Here is a 15,472-nt window from a genome sequence, read left to right as displayed (position 1 = left end):
TTCAAGTTCATGAATATCAAAAGGTGGAATTTAGAAGGTGAAGTGACTGCAGATAGTACTAGAAACCCAGACTCTTTATGTATGGATATTGTCACTATAATTCAGAATCCCAATAATGATGAACCAAGGTTCTATTTATGAATTCCTGAAGAGGGATTTTTGTGTTATTGGGTGGGAGATAGAGAAGAGAAGAAAAAAAAGAGAAGCAGTTCCATATGTTAGAATTACAATTAGATTTACTAACTCGAGATCTATAGACCTCCTTTCTTCCCCCCAAAGAAGCCAATAAAGTTTCCAAATAGTTTCTTTGGAAATATATTTAATATTGTTTCAGAAATAAATCATTTATGTGTTACCTGCAGAATCATTCAAACAGTACTTAGCACTGTACAGTCTTTAGAAAGCCCACGGAGAAGGCCAGAATGAAGATGGAGGGCAACGGAGATAATTATTGAAATATAGTGGTAAACAAAGTTGGAAGAAAAATTACGGCTCCACCAAGCATCACCTTAAATGCCTTGCCTGTGAGTTGGAACCTCTTTTCAGGCAATAGTTAAAGGCTTTTAAAGTTTTAGGTTAGAATAATGTTGAGATCAAATCTTTATTCTGTGGGTCACAGATAGTTAGCAATACTGAACTCTGTTTTCTTCCTAAGTCTAGCATCCCTTCTTTTATAATATATTACCTCTCCATGAGTCAGTTTTTACTTTAAATGTATACTAGCATGACTTGACACTTAAACAAAATGTAATTGCTAACTGTATTTATAAGTCAGTTTGGGTTCTAATTGCATAATGATTAACTTTCCTTATGTAAAGGAATTACTCTTAAATGATGAAGGGAATAGGGAAAGATATTCAAGAGGACAATGTCATCTTACTAAACCTGACTGAGGAAAGTATATCATTACTGTTTCTTTCTGCTTTAATTTTCATTACAGAAAATCTTGGAAGGCTAGAAGATATGATATTCCACAAAGTTATTCTTCATTGGGAACTCTTGTTTCAGAATGCTGGCTAGGACAGGGAACTAATGTGATTCTATATTCCTAAGTAGAGTTTATGACATTTGTAGTTAACAAACATTACCCAAGTTATCCTGAGTATGAAATTTAAATTTGGTGTCCTTTATTTAAATTAGTTAATCTTCATATATTCATTGTGAGGACTGTTCATTTTTGTATTTTCGTTTTTCTCCTTTTTATTTTCTCTGTAATAATTAATACTATCTCCTTCCTCTTCTTGCAGTGTTTCATTTCACTCTTCAAGGTTCATGCATCTTTTAACAATTTCTGTTTGTTTCACTGGCTTTTTCTTTTAAACTCTGAATGTCCTCTGTGGACCTTGACACAGTCTTCTCTTCTTTCTCTACACTCTTAAGTGGCCTCTTCTGCTCTAATAGTCTACCTGACTGCCTCTGTTAACCTGTGTGTAGATGATCCCAGCAACCTCTCTAATTTGAATCTCTGTTTTAAGTTCTTGACCTTTGTTTCTAATTGCCTATAAAAATGTTTACTTTTAGATTAACATATCCAAAATAAAATTCCTCTTGTATTTTATCTAGTTTTTATGTTTCAGTTAATATTACCACCACCCTCTCAGAGACACCTTAGTGTGAGAATTATCATCTTCGGCTCCATGTCCCTCGTCTACCACATCTGTTCAATTGCCTGTTCTTTTTACCTTGGCAATCCCTCCTGAGTAATTCTTCTCTTTAATTTCCTTTGCGCCCACTCTAGGACATGCCCATGCCCCTCATACTTTCAACTGGACCCCTGCAGGAACCCCTAACTGATTTCCCAGGCCTCTGTGTCTGTGTCAGTCAGTTCTTCAATTTAGCCACTCAGTCATGTGCGACTCTTTGCAACCCCATGGACTGGGGTTAGTTCTTGCTGTATAATAAATGACTTCAAAACTTAGTGGCTTAAACCAGTAGCCATTTGATTTAGCTTAAAATTCTGAGTCAGCTGAGCAATTCTGCGATGGAGAATGGCCTCATGCACATGTCTGACAGTGGGCAGCCTCTTGGCGGGGGCACCTCATTTCTGCATGGGGCCTTTTACTCTCCAGCAGGAGTACACTGGCCCTAATGCACAAGTGTTTTCCAAGTCTTCTTGGATCCCATTTTCTGTTACTCAAGCCTGTATTCAAGGATAGAGAGAGAGAGACTGTGCCTCTTAGTTGGAGGAACTGCAGAGTCACACTACTAAGGGATAGGAAAGATTTGTAGCCGTTTTTTGCAACACATCACATTTCTTTTTCCATTGTATCCTAATACTCCTACTAATTTAATACTTTTACAATTTAGCTCAGATGAAAAATATATGAAAACAATAGCATGATTGCCTCAATTCATCTTTCTAGCTTTATATTTCTGTTCCCCTTTCTCTACTTGAATTTGACTAGTTTCTGGATTGGGCTGTTTAACTTTTAAGAATCAGCTCATATGCCATGACTTTCATGGATTTTTCCTAGATTTTCCTCTCTACATTCCGTTTTCTCTACCCATTAAGTTGAAATGGTCTCTCTCCCCTTCCTCTGTTTTGTTATAGCTCTTTGCACCTTTCTTGTGGCAGTTCTGTTTTGGACCTTCACAATTGTCTGTGTGTGCGACTCCCTCCCTTAGCCAGACTGAGAATGTTTTAGGGGCTGAAACAGTGAGTGAGCCTCTTCATTTTCAGAGTTTCCCATGTGTATTATTTGGAACACCACCTTGCATATAGCTACCAAAATATTTGAATTAATTTTTAAATGATGAATACGTCTCAGAGTTATATTGTTTTTGAATGTCGGTTAATTTTTTTTTCTTTCAGACCAGAAACTAGAGAGCAGTATCCAAATAAATTTATTCAACGAGATGACACTGAAAGATTTTACATTCTGAACACACTATTCAACCTACCAGGTAGACTCATTCTATGCTTACATATACTGATGTCTCCCCTTCTTTCCGTGATCATTTGTCTTTGCTCAAGGGAGAGAAACAGATTTTAGTTATCTCACTTATAGCTTATGAATATCTATTCTTCATTTTTCAGAGACCTACCTGTTGGCCTGCCTAGTAGATTTTTTTACTAATTGTCCCAGATATACCAGGTATGTGTGTACTATAATTTTCTTTTTCCAATTGATTTTTTAAAATTAATGTACAGGGTTTTAGAGAACTGGCCATTGTAGGTCTTTTCTGCTTTTCTGAAGTGAATTTAGTGCTAGTGAGAGATGCCACAGTGCCAGCCTGAGAGATGGGACAGCACCAGCAGCTCCATGCAGGCCCTCACCTCCCACACGGCCCTCTCCTTGCCAGTGTGCTGCAGCCATGTTTGGAAGGGACCACTTCTGATTGGCTTCTCCTGGGAATGAAGACGGCCAGCAGAGGTGCTAATTGTGACAACTGAGTGGGAGGTTTGTGTGATGATTATCTGTCCAAGCAGAATTGCACTAAAACCCCCCAACTCATTTCACAGCAGCTACCCAGGAGCCATTCAGGGATAGTAATTTCGTTTCATTCCCAGGCCCAGCAAGATTTGATTGAGGAAGATACTGTTTATCCTCCTTCAAGTAAAAATGTGCTTAAGTCTTGAAAAAGATATCCTTTCCTTTCTAGGGGGAATTGTTAAGTTCGGCCATATGTGCCAGAGTTTGCTAACTTCTTATCCTCTTTAGGCCTTACCCACTTCAAGGCACTAAATTTGGTTGAGCACTAAGTCACTAAGATAAATTAAAAATAGACCATACCTTAGAAACAGTGTCAGAAAAGTCAGGGTGGCGAGAACCTAAATTACCAATTTTAAATGTTTCTTTGATGGGAACCTGTTTCTTACAAGGGATGAATAAAACAACCTGTTATTTTTGGAACTAGCCTTTTAGCCTCCATCATACTCTTCTACCATTTTGTATCTGTTCACAGTTACTATATTCCATTGAACACTGTAGTCATCTCTGATGGTCAGAATGGATTTTCATTAGGGAGTGATTATTTTCCGAATTAGCCACACAGCCTTTATTATGTGACAAAGGAACCTTTGGGTCCCCTGGGCAGTGTTTGGTATTCCCTTTATTTACCCTCCTTTGGATTCCCTGTCATGTTCTTTCCATCTTTCTGTAGCTGCGAAACAGGATTTAAAGATGGGGACCTCTTCATGTCTTACCGGAGTATGTTCCAGGATGTAAGAGACGCAGTTGACTGGGTTCATTACAAGGTACCTTGGAGCTGCTTCTTCACCTGCTTACTGCCTGGCATGTGTCTTTTATGGTCTGACATTAACTTTCCAAGTGCAAACAGGGCAGAGTTTTTCACCTGTTAAAAAAGGGGGATTTGCCTCTAGTGATAGCTCTCTAGAATACTTTTGTCCTTGTCTTTGGCTGTCTGGCTTGCAGAGGTAATGCTGGTCTTTCCTCAGTTGTGGTGCTTGGCTTCTAGATTTTATTTCAATTTGCATTTTCCAGACTTACTAGAAGAGATTTTAGTGTTAGGGTTATACTTACCATATCCTTTCAGGATGCTTATGGTCCATTTGTTTTTTCCAAATACCTCCTCCTTGGCTGATAACATTAACTGATTAATAATATTATATTTACATTTATTATAAATTGTGCTGAATTAAATATGAAATGCCTTTTGATTTCTATCTTAAATACATTTTGGAGGCAGAGTTGCCGCAAATCACATCTGCCATTTTAATTTTGGAAATATTTAAGAAATGCATTTAAGCTAATAGTAGACACAGTTTTTATAATAAACTTAAAAATTGATTTTGTTCTTTTCTTGCTTTCTTTTTCTTTCTTTAGGGTTCCCTTAAGGAAAAAACAGTTGAAAATCTTGAGAAGTATGTAGTTAAAGATGTAAGTAGTAAAGGGAAAAGTAGATCTGCATGATAGTTTGCTTTACCTATTAGGGAAATTAGCAAGCTTATTTATAATGAAATGGACAAGAGAAGATATTTCTTTGTCCTGGCACTTTAACACATGCCAAGTATAATCACCAAGCATTCTTAGCTGGAGCATGAGGTTTGTTTTTCCTGTTTTTTATTAGGCAAAGAGGACCAGTATTTCATTTATCCTTCTAGCTCTAATTATAGTAATAGCAGCTAGAGTGGTTACTGTGTACATATCACTGTGCTAAGTGTTTACATTCATTATCCCATTTAACCTTCCATAAAACCCTGAGTTAGTTTTTCTTACCTCTGCTTTAGAGGTGAAGAAACTGGGGACTCAGGATAAAGTAACTTGCCCAAGTTCATACAGTTAGTAAGTAGAAAGCCAAAAGTCACACCTCAGTGTACTCTGAATCATAACCGTGGTGCTAGATCATCTTAAAAAATGTACACGTGTGACTGTTATTTAAATTGTCTTTAACGTATCAACTGGGAATAATGAGGAAAGCTTTAAAATACTTCAAAAGACGTTAGTGGTAAACATAATAAAAATTTTAAATGTCTACAGTTAATAGCATTGTGTCAATTTCTTAGTTTTGATCATTGTACTGGGGTTAAGATGTTAATAATAAGGGAAGCTGGATGACGAATACATGGGAACCCTCTGTACTATTTTTACAACTTTTCTGTTAAGTCTGAAATTATTTCAGAATAAAAAATACACAGACACACACACACAGAGCACTGAGATGAGATAACTTCTTCCTTTCTTATGGAGTAAAAGTAGTAGATGCAATTATTCCCTCAAAGTTCTTTGGTAAAGATGTCTTATTTCCAGACTTTGTACCTCCTATCTCCCATCCAACTCCCACGTCCATGATTGTTGTTTCAAGAAAGAACATTGAGGGGTTCAGGAGAGGTGCAAGAGGATTTGAGTGAAGGGACCTATTCACTGTGAGAGAAGGAAAGGCTGTTTTCTTTCTGGTCACATCAGGAGTCAGAATTTCCTCGTGTAGCTACAGATGAGTCCGGGCACTTTCAAGTTGCATTCTATACACATCATGCCATTTCTGCAAGGTATTTCATAAAATGAAAGTGTACACACTGAGACCATATCTAATACTCTCCATAGAGTATTTAGCTGATCTCTAAAATTGGCTTCTCCTAATCTATAACACAGTTAATTCACTTACTTTAAGAGATTACAAGGTAATTTAAACTCTTTCCTGAGATAGACATAAAGAAGAGGTTAGAGTTATGTTTTTAATAGGCATATAATTATATATTTTATATGTCTATTATAGTCTATTATATATACCATATATATTCTGCATATATAATAATTCATGCACAATGACAGTGTGGTCTTCTAAATGCAAAATTCTGAAACCAACCAACCCTCCCTTAAAGGGCATCACCTGTTCTGTTTCAGTAGACAAAAAAAAGTCCTGTATCTGACCACTCCACAGTGTAAGTGAATATATATATTCACTCTCACAGGAACCATATATATATATATATATTTGGTGATACATTTCAGTATAAACTGTGTGTTGAATTTTGAATCTTTTCCTGGCCTAGTGATATGCCCTCTGATACTCCCGAGATGCTGGGCAGCAGCAGTGAGCAGTAGCTCCTAGTCAGCCAAGAGATCACAAGGGTAAACAACTGATACATCCATTCTGCTTTTTACTTTAAGTACAGTGTTCTATAAGTTACAGTAGACTTTGTGTTAGATGATTTTGCCCAACTGTAGGCTAATGTATGTTCTCAGCACATTTTAGGTAGACTAGCCTGGCTGCCATGCTCAGTGTATTATCGGGACATAACCCCATCACATGTGGAAGAAGATCTGTGTTTGTGTTTTGCTGTTCCACTCATCATCATCATTACATTTCAGGGAAAACTGCCTTTGCTTCTGAGCCGGATGAAGGAAGTAGGAAAAGTATTTCTTGCCACCAACAGTGACTATAAATATACAGATGTAAGTGCTTAATATATTTCTTTATACAAAGGAATTATATTGGACTAAAGAACTATGAATATAAAAGAAGGTAGTTTATTAAGTGAGAGTAGTTTTTTGCCATTTCATTTTGAAAGCAGAATGAGAAAAGAAAAAATAAATGGCACACCTCAAAGTGGTTCTCAAATTTTTATGACTATTTCTTTGGACGATTTTTCCTGATTATAATTGGCTACTTAACGGTTTTCATTTTGGGGGTGATTTAAAACATTTGTGCTGATTACAGTGTCTTCTGTATCTGTGTGTGTCATTCTACAACTTGAAAAGTCACACCTTTTATTACATGCGTAATACGTTCCCTCCCTGCTGCTGGGAGCCAGACAGCAATAGATGGTAAAAAGATGTTTTGACTCTTAGCCATCAAAATTTACTACCTCTTAAAATTTTTGCCATGATTAAAGCATATAGAAAAGCTGATTTAATTCCTTAACCTCATGTTACTTTCGCTAAGCTGGTTACAAGTTCATAGTCCTAGCAAGCTTAGTGCTCGCTAACCCTCTTTATGTAAAATGCTGATTTAGAAATCTGGTGATTTGGAATAAGTTGGCTTGATTGTCCTGGGAACAGTAGTAAGAGGGCCACGGTGTGTTATTTCCATGTGAGTCATCAGTTTTCTCTACACCCTTATCGCAGATACCCCTTCCCTCCAAATATGTGTTCCGGTCCACTCAGAGAACTTGATAGGAATATATGGATGAATCTGTATAAAAATATCTCCTAGAAGAACCCTGTGTTCTACTGAGAATGTCAGAAGCTTGCATTTGTTTGCTGTGATGAAGCATTAATTTCTATCTTCAACTCCCATGATTTCATAAACTTTAGAGGAAACAAGAATGTAATGAATCTTGTATTGAAAAAGGCATGTCTTATAAACAGCTTGTGTGTGCTTTACTTAGGTGTCCTATATTCTCTTGCAGAAATAGTAAATGGATCTTATGTTGGATTTTCTTTTTTCCAGAAAATTATGACTTACCTGTTTGATTTCCCACATGGCCCCAAGGTACTCTCTGTAATATAACAGACTGTTGATTTAGCAATAATGAATGCATTTAATATTCTGGAATATTGAGCGTAAGGAATTGGTCAGGAGCCATCCAGAAATCTTCATTAATATTAGAAGTAATGCAGGAGCTAGTATAATTTAAAGTTGCTAGCAATTTGAAAACTTGGTAGACAGAAATGAGAGATTCGTGTGGTATTTAGTAGGATGGGATGAGAATTTTATGCCCAAGAAGTTTTATACAGAATTGCTAAATTTGTGTGGCAAAAAGGAATTTTCAGGTTGAAGGAGATAATCTTATTAAAAGAAACAGAAAATGTATATATTCTTAACAACTGCTATATTCTGCTGTTAGTAATTGCTGAGTTTTGTGTCAAAAGAACAGCTAACTTTGATACTTAGCAGAGAAGTCGTCATTCCTTCTGTATGGTCTTAGATTTAATGAATACTAATCACAATTTAGGGGGCTTCCCTGGTGGCTCAAATGGTAAAAAATGTGCCTGTGATGAAAGAGGCCCAGGTTTAGTCACTAGGTTTCTCTGAATAAATGTTAGTTAATGACTTTTGAGATCACCCAAAAGCACAGTATTTCATGCTCTTTGTCTTGATCTTAAAAGGTTAAAAGCCATGGTTCCAGTTCAAGATGAAGTAATGTTGATGGGCATACCTTCCACATTAGTGCTGATTAGCCTGCAGCATGAGCCAAAGACCAGTGTATACCTGGAACCACCATTCTGAAAGCATAACCCGTAAAATTTGCTAATGATAGTTCTGTGTTAGCTATATACTTCAGTTCAGATGCTAAACTGCCTCTTTCTTAGTCCGTCTCTTACATATTTGTCTTTTTGCATCTCTCCTTAGTCCCTTTGAGCCTCTTCAGCCCATTTTTAGAGTATGAGCACACTTTTTTATACATTAAATTGCTTGAAATAAATTAGTAAGGTGAAACAATTTAAAATACAGAGATTATTAGAGTCATTGTTTATATTTTCACTTTGCCTGCTTTCAAAAGGATGTGCCTTATAATAAGCCACAGTATGTTTTTCACAGTGGCATTTTCTGGTTTTACTTAGTATTTATATACTGCTTTCATCCGACTTGAGATGAAACAGAAGTGCTTTTAGATTAGGAGTGATGTTTTGGCTTTTGCTGTTTCTTCCTTATCAGCCTGGGAGCTCTCATCGACCGTGGCAGTCCTACTTTGACCTGATCTTGGTGGATGCACGGAAACCACTGTTCTTTGGAGAAGGCACAGTACTTCGTCAGGTGGATACTGTAAGTTGAGAGGATGGTCTGTCCATGAGCAATTATCCTTCATGTTCCTCCTTCCCTCTCTCCTATTCTTTCCCCAGGAAACAGGTATTTTTAACTTATTAGCCTTATCTCCTCTTTTGAAGTTAGAGTTTTGGTCTCAATTAATATAGCTGAATAATTCAAATGAATATAATTCAAAAGTGAGATTGATTTGGCTGCCTAGCCAAGTAGCATTTTTGGTGGAGATTGTGATAACTTTACAAAATCCAAATTCTTTTCTCACAGAAAACTGGCAAGCTGAAAATTGGTACCTACACGGGCCCCTTACAGCATGGCATCGTCTACTCTGGGGGTGAGTCACGCACTTTCCTTTATGTAAGTCTGTGCTTGAATCTCACTGTGAAAGCTTTGGTGTCCTCCTGACACCATGCTTCTTATGTTCTTTAGTATTCTAAAAATAGCGTCTTCTGAAGGTAAACACTTCAGTCACCTACTAAAGAGTTGGGAGGATGGGTTTGAGAAGTTGTCAGCATGTCCTAATGAATCTTTGATTTTCACTAAAAGGACCAGTTTTTCCTGTCCTCCTCCTCTGCATATTTGAGGCATTTTCTCAGTGTTGGAATCACATGGATGGTTCCCAAGACCTCAAGGGGGTTTTAGGAGTCTCTACAGACATAGATGCATATTTTATTGGAATGAGCAGCAGTTGAACAAAGCCAACCTAATGGCAGACCTGTGAGGAGAAATGGTAGTGGTGCTTTGGAGGGTTATGGTCCCTCAAGCTGAGACGTGGTTTTGTTGCTCTTGGATTTGGGGATCGAGAGCTCTGGTCAGCACAGTGGAGCTAAAGGCCTTGTCATAGAGGCAGTAAAAAGAATGATGAAAAAAGACAATGGTGAGTCTTTGACTTAAGAAAGGTGAGCCCTTTTTCCGGTCTATTCCTCACATACTTAAAAGAATAAAATTAATCTATATACTATTTAATGGTTATGGTACTTGGAATGCTGGTTTTTATTTTCTCATTGCATTGTTTCAGGTTCATCTGATACAATTTGTGATCTGTTGGGAGCCAAGGGCAAAGACATTTTGTATATTGGAGATCACATTTTTGGGGACATTTTAAAATCAAAGAAACGGCAAGGGTGGCGAACTTTCTTGGTGATTCCTGAACTCGCACAGGAACTGCATGTCTGGACCGATAAGAGTTGTAAGGAACCATTGTTCTTACTTTATAAATCTTTTCTATTGCTAGTTTATATCTTAATGGCTAGCTATGAATCAGTCCTCATTGATGAACCATTACTTTGTATGCAGGGAGTCAGAGGCGGGTCCTAATAGTTGAGCACCTCCTTCTCATATAGGCACATATTTCACACAAGTCCAGAATTTGGAGAGGTTATCTTGTTTTCCCTTTTTCTTGAATTCTTTTAAAATATAGAATGTTACTGCTCTGAAAACTCAGCCCCGCCTCAGGTAGTAACCCTGGCTCTACCACTTAATATCTTCATGCCCTCAGGCAGATGCTGAGACACCCTGTGCCTTAGTATCCTCAGATGTGAAAATGAAGATAATACCTACTGTCATAAAGTTGCTGGGACTTAACTGAGGCAGTGTGTTTATAAAGGAGATAGAAGTACAACCTTTTTCAACTGAGACTCCTCTTTTGAACTGCAAAACAAAGATGATTTGATATGACTCTCAGTTCTCTCACAGATGGTAGATCAAGAATATTTGTTATATACAGTGGATGCGCCACTGCTTAATTCTCTTTGGGGAACCCAGGCTAAGAAAGGCTGGAACGCTTACAACATATTTGGCTGTTGCTACTGCTTGTAGTTCTTGGTGGGACTTTCTGGCTAGCCATGGCAACCCACTCCAGTATTCTTGCTTGGAAAATCCCATGAACAGAGGAAGCTGGCAGGCTACAATCCACGGGGTCACAAAGATTCGGACATGACTGAGTGACTCTCACTCACTAACAACTAACTTCAGAAATTTAGTTGATTTAGTTCTGTTTTCTGAACTTGTGACTCATTCTTTTATCCAAAAGTGAAACTGTTAACACTTGCTTTGCTGACATACCCGAGATGGGGTATGAATTGGCACTTACTAAGCTCAGAATGGAGAAGGCAATGGCAACCCACTCCAGTACTCTTGCCTGGGAAATCCCATGGATGGAGGAGCCTGATAGGCTGCAGTCCATGGGGTTGCGAAGAGTCGGACACGACTGAGTGACTTCACTTTCACTTTCATGCATTGGAGAAGGAAATGGCAACCCACTCCAGTATTCTTGCCTGGAGAATCTCAGGGATGGGAGCCTGGTGGGCTGCCGTCTATGGGGTTGCACAGAGTCGGACACGACTGACATGACTTAGCAGTAGCAGCAAGCTCAAAATCAGCATCCAGTTGGGAAAGTTGTATAGTTAGTGGTTTTGAGGAGGAGGAAGGGCAGTTAGAGGAAATTCTGGTGTCATGTGCTGCCAGATTCCAAGCAGTGTTAGTGGGTTTTCCTGAAGGTGAGGGAAGTCATTTTATACCCTCACCTACAGCTTTACTCTTCAGCCATATCTGAAACCTTGTAATTTAGTTTTTAGTAATAGTTAAAAACTAGATGCTTTTTTATTTACTTAAAACATTTTCCTTTTTCTTCCAAACTCCAGCACTTTTCGAAGAGCTTCAGAGCTTGGATATTTTCTTGGCTGAACTCTACAAGTAAGTTTCCTCATATCAAAAATTACTTCCCTAAAAATCATCTACCTCTTCAGGAGTCACCTAGATATACGAGACATCCTTTCTAGAGATTTTCACTGAATTTTTCTTGTCTCCAGGCACCTTGACAGCAGCAGCAATGAGCGCCCAGATATCAGCTCCATCCAGAGACGTATTAAGGTATCCACCAAATGGGATTTGAGAGAAAACTTGGAAAATAAACTTGAAATGATTTCTCTGATTTTATACAAGAAGTGGCACATAGCCACTGTTCAGTAAATGTCTGCTGAATGAGCTGAGCGTTAACCTTGTTCTCTGTTTTAGAAAGTAACTCACGATATGGACATGTGCTATGGAATGATGGGGAGCCTATTCCGCAGTGGCTCCCGGCAGACCCTCTTTGCCAGTCAGGTGATGCGCTACGCTGATCTCTATGCAGCATCATTCATCAACCTGCTGTATTATCCGTTCAGCTACCTCTTCAGAGCTGCCCATGTCTTGGTGAGTTAATATAGCCCAAGGCCATTATTTACGGTTAAGATACACTGTTAAGGCCAAGTTCTGCAACTAGCTATCTGCATGGCACATGAAAGTTTAGATCATTTCTTTCTAATGTGCAGAGCTCATGGCCAGGTTACATGGTTGCACAAAAAGGTGTCTGAAAAAGATCAATCGAGATAGAATGTTACAGAGCTTAACTTTACTCTGAAACTATGAGGTTTAGAAGTTGTTTGAATGGTGAAGGCTTTCCTCTATTTAGTACTAAATGAGAGAAGTGTAATTTTATATTCCTATATTCTGTTAATAATACTCATCTAGATTTCAAGACTTTTTAGCTGTGAAATAGTAATTTCTCTCCCATCTTACCAGTTTTAGACTATAGTATCTGATCTGGGCACAGTTCTGAGGGTTTGGGAGAGAAAAGAGGATAGGGAACTTTAGGAAGTTCTAAGAAGATACTTTAACTGAATTGACTTGGCCTCTGGTCCATTTTGGGAGTTACCGTGTGGCCATCTAACACAGGCAGAGGGCTTAGGAGACAGCTGTGTCTATTCCATCTGCTTTCTGAACTTCTGGCTTTGTTGTAGATGCCTCATGAGTCAACAGTGGAACACACACATGTAGATATCAATGAGATGGAGTCCCCGCTCGCCACCCGGAACCGCACATCAGTGGATTTCAAAGATACCGACTACAAGCGGCACCAACTGACACGGTCAATTAGTGAGATTAAGCCCCCCAACCTCTTCCCACTGGCCCCCCAGGAAATTACACACTGCCATGACGAAGATGATGATGAGGAGGAGGAGGAAGAGGAGGAGGAGTGAGGAAGAAGGTGCAGACGCTGAGCACCCATTACACAAGTTCTGGCAGGACTCACAGGAGCAAAGGATGTCCCTGTGTGGGTCCTAGTGGGGGGTGGGGGGCCTCCATCAAAGGTACATCTGGAAAGTTTCTGAAGACTAAAATATTCTAATCATAGGGAGATACTTGTTTTAGTTTGTGTGTCTGCACTCTTTGCAGATGGTTCAAAATTGGAGTCTGTATTGGAGGAAAGTAAGGGTAAAGCTGGGCTGAACTGCATGCGATGGGCTCCATCGTGGCTTGTGACGTGGTTTCCTTGTCTTGTTTCATCATCGGTGTGTGGCAGTGTATTATCCAGATACACTAAGGGTGGCGAAGGGCCTCAGAGTGGAGCAAGGACGCCAATGGGAAGATGTGAGCCAAAAATGTTATGGTACAAATTGTGCTCTTACTCCAAAATCCCATCTTTTTCAGTGCATTACATAAGTATTGTATATCAGTGGAGAAATATATTATTTCCATTATCAAATGTAGTCTTTTGTTAAGGTCAGAGTTTTTCTTTACAAGCTTTCAGGTTTTCCATGACTCTGGTAAGGCTGCTGTCAGTGGCTTTGCAGGAGTGTTCTCTACTTGCTGTAGGGCTGGGCTGGAATGGACTGTAGTGATTGCATTTTGAGGCAAAAGTCTTCATCCACATCAACAGTTTTTAGATAAGCAAAAATTAAAAAAAAGAAAAAATTTTCCCCCCAAATGGTCTTTTTCCCATCTGAGGTAAATCTGTGGAAAGAATTTAGCTGAAAGAGGACAAAGGAGCAAGCCACCCGAAAAGAACAGAGCTTCCTTCTTTACCATAGTGAGTAAAATTAATTAACGTGGGCCTTACAGGTAGCTCCTGCCACCCCATTCCAGCCTTCCCTATCCTCTTTGTCTTTTAAACTCAAGCATTAGAGGGTGGGAAGAGGGCTTTTTTGTGAGTTAGAACCATTTATGAAAACAGAGGGCACAATCAGTGTGAATAAATTCACTTCAGACTCCCAAGTGAAATCACTTCTTGTTGCTTGGAACAAGAATGGATCATTACTGTACACTTTAAGGTACTATAACTGCCTCTTCAGAACAGTGAACCTTGTTACAACATTTTCCACAGTGGTGTAGACACTCACTTTAACCTTCATGTGTTTCTTCCATTCTTACTGTTATTTGTCAACATGGGACGGTAGATTAGCTGCTCTAGAATCAATAAAGTATAATATTTCTAATACTGACTTTGAGCCCTTCCTTAGCACAACTAGAGACTGCTAGTTCAGGTGGGTTTAGGTTTGACAAAGTGATATCAATTTGACTTTCTCTTAAAGGAAACATAGTCTAGTATGATTAATGGCCAAATTTATAGCACTTAAATGGGCCTCAGTTTTTTAATGTAAACTATTTTGGTATAGGACTACAACGTGGGGCTTTTTTTCCAAAAGTCATTTTATAGGTAGGGAACACAGCTCAGTAACTTAGCCAAGGCCATATTACTTTACTTTACCATTTTCAATATATATGGCTTTACATTGTCACATCAAGGCATGTGCATCTGTTATCTGTTAGGAATTGAATGCTGCTTTTAAAGTATTAGGTTAGATATGCTATTGCAGATAGCAATTACATACTACTCCTGTTTTAAATGGTAGCAAATGTGGTGACCCCAGATATTAATTATTCTCATTCAAGACGAAGATGTTGCCCAGTATGACAATGTCTTCAGTGATCCCAAAGCCAGATAGTATCTGGCTGACTTAGTACTTTTTAATTTAAATATTCTCGCTATTAGAGTAAGGACCAACAAGCTCACATTGCTTTAAGCTACCACCCATTTTGTATCATTTTATTCACGTAAGATCTTACCTAAGAATTTCTTTTCAGCTAGATGAGTCTCTGGTAGTGGATCCAAAGACTGAGAAGTGAACAAGCACACTCCTGAAATAAGAATTCCACTATTGGTCACAGCTTTCTTCAGGACCACCAAAATATATTTAAAGAACTAGGATTCCATGAGTCTGAGCCCCAGAGCAGAGCTGTTGCTTCTCTGCATATTATTCATTCCTATTGGAAGAGAGTGCTGGGGAGTAAGTGGTCCATGGGCAGCTAGCTACTCAGAGTAGCTGTAACTGGACTTGTTAAAACATGAGTTTCTCTCTGTTGTTAATAATTAAGGAAGTTAAACATAAAACTATAATTTTTCTTTTAGAAAAAACAAAAAACTTAAGGTGTTTAGGCTGAGAAGAAGCTCTCCCAACTCTTCAGAATTTCTTTCCTGGGTACA

General features: G+C 38.6%; 1 protein-coding gene across 5 annotated transcripts in view; it reads left to right on the top strand.

Moving 5' to 3' along the window:
- Window positions 1-14,423, top strand: part of NT5C2 (5'-nucleotidase, cytosolic II) — a 98,667-nt gene extending 84,244 nt beyond the window's left edge. For 4 of the 5 annotated variants that reach the window (XM_043925227.1, XM_043925228.1, XM_043925229.1 and 1 more), the window contains 13 exons: window positions 2,813-2,904; window positions 3,038-3,095; window positions 4,105-4,198; window positions 4,788-4,841; window positions 6,774-6,857; window positions 7,855-7,896; window positions 9,064-9,171; window positions 9,436-9,502; window positions 10,187-10,357; window positions 11,811-11,862; window positions 11,979-12,039; window positions 12,184-12,360; window positions 12,948-14,423. In XM_043925227.1, the coding sequence (XP_043781162.1) occupies window positions 2,813-2,904; window positions 3,038-3,095; window positions 4,105-4,198; window positions 4,788-4,841; window positions 6,774-6,857; window positions 7,855-7,896; window positions 9,064-9,171; window positions 9,436-9,502; window positions 10,187-10,357; window positions 11,811-11,862; window positions 11,979-12,039; window positions 12,184-12,360; window positions 12,948-13,187 (1,300 nt within the window). In that variant the 3' untranslated portion in view covers window positions 13,188-14,423. Of the gene's footprint in view, window positions 1-2,812; window positions 2,905-3,037; window positions 3,096-3,262; window positions 3,402-4,104; window positions 4,199-4,787; window positions 4,842-6,773; window positions 6,858-7,854; window positions 7,897-9,063; window positions 9,172-9,435; window positions 9,503-10,186; window positions 10,358-11,810; window positions 11,863-11,978; window positions 12,040-12,183; window positions 12,361-12,947 lie in introns of those variants that run through there. The other variant, XM_043925230.1, reaches the window with a different exon arrangement.
- The last annotated feature ends 1,049 nt before the right edge of the window (window positions 14,424-15,472 follow it).

Source organism: Cervus elaphus, chromosome 15 (genome assembly GCF_910594005.1).
Source record: "Cervus elaphus chromosome 15, mCerEla1.1, whole genome shotgun sequence".
NCBI classification, from domain to species: domain Eukaryota; kingdom Metazoa; phylum Chordata; class Mammalia; order Artiodactyla; family Cervidae; genus Cervus; species Cervus elaphus.
The sequence above is the reverse complement of the archived record's forward strand: the minus strand, read 5'-3'. Positions and strand labels throughout refer to the sequence as shown.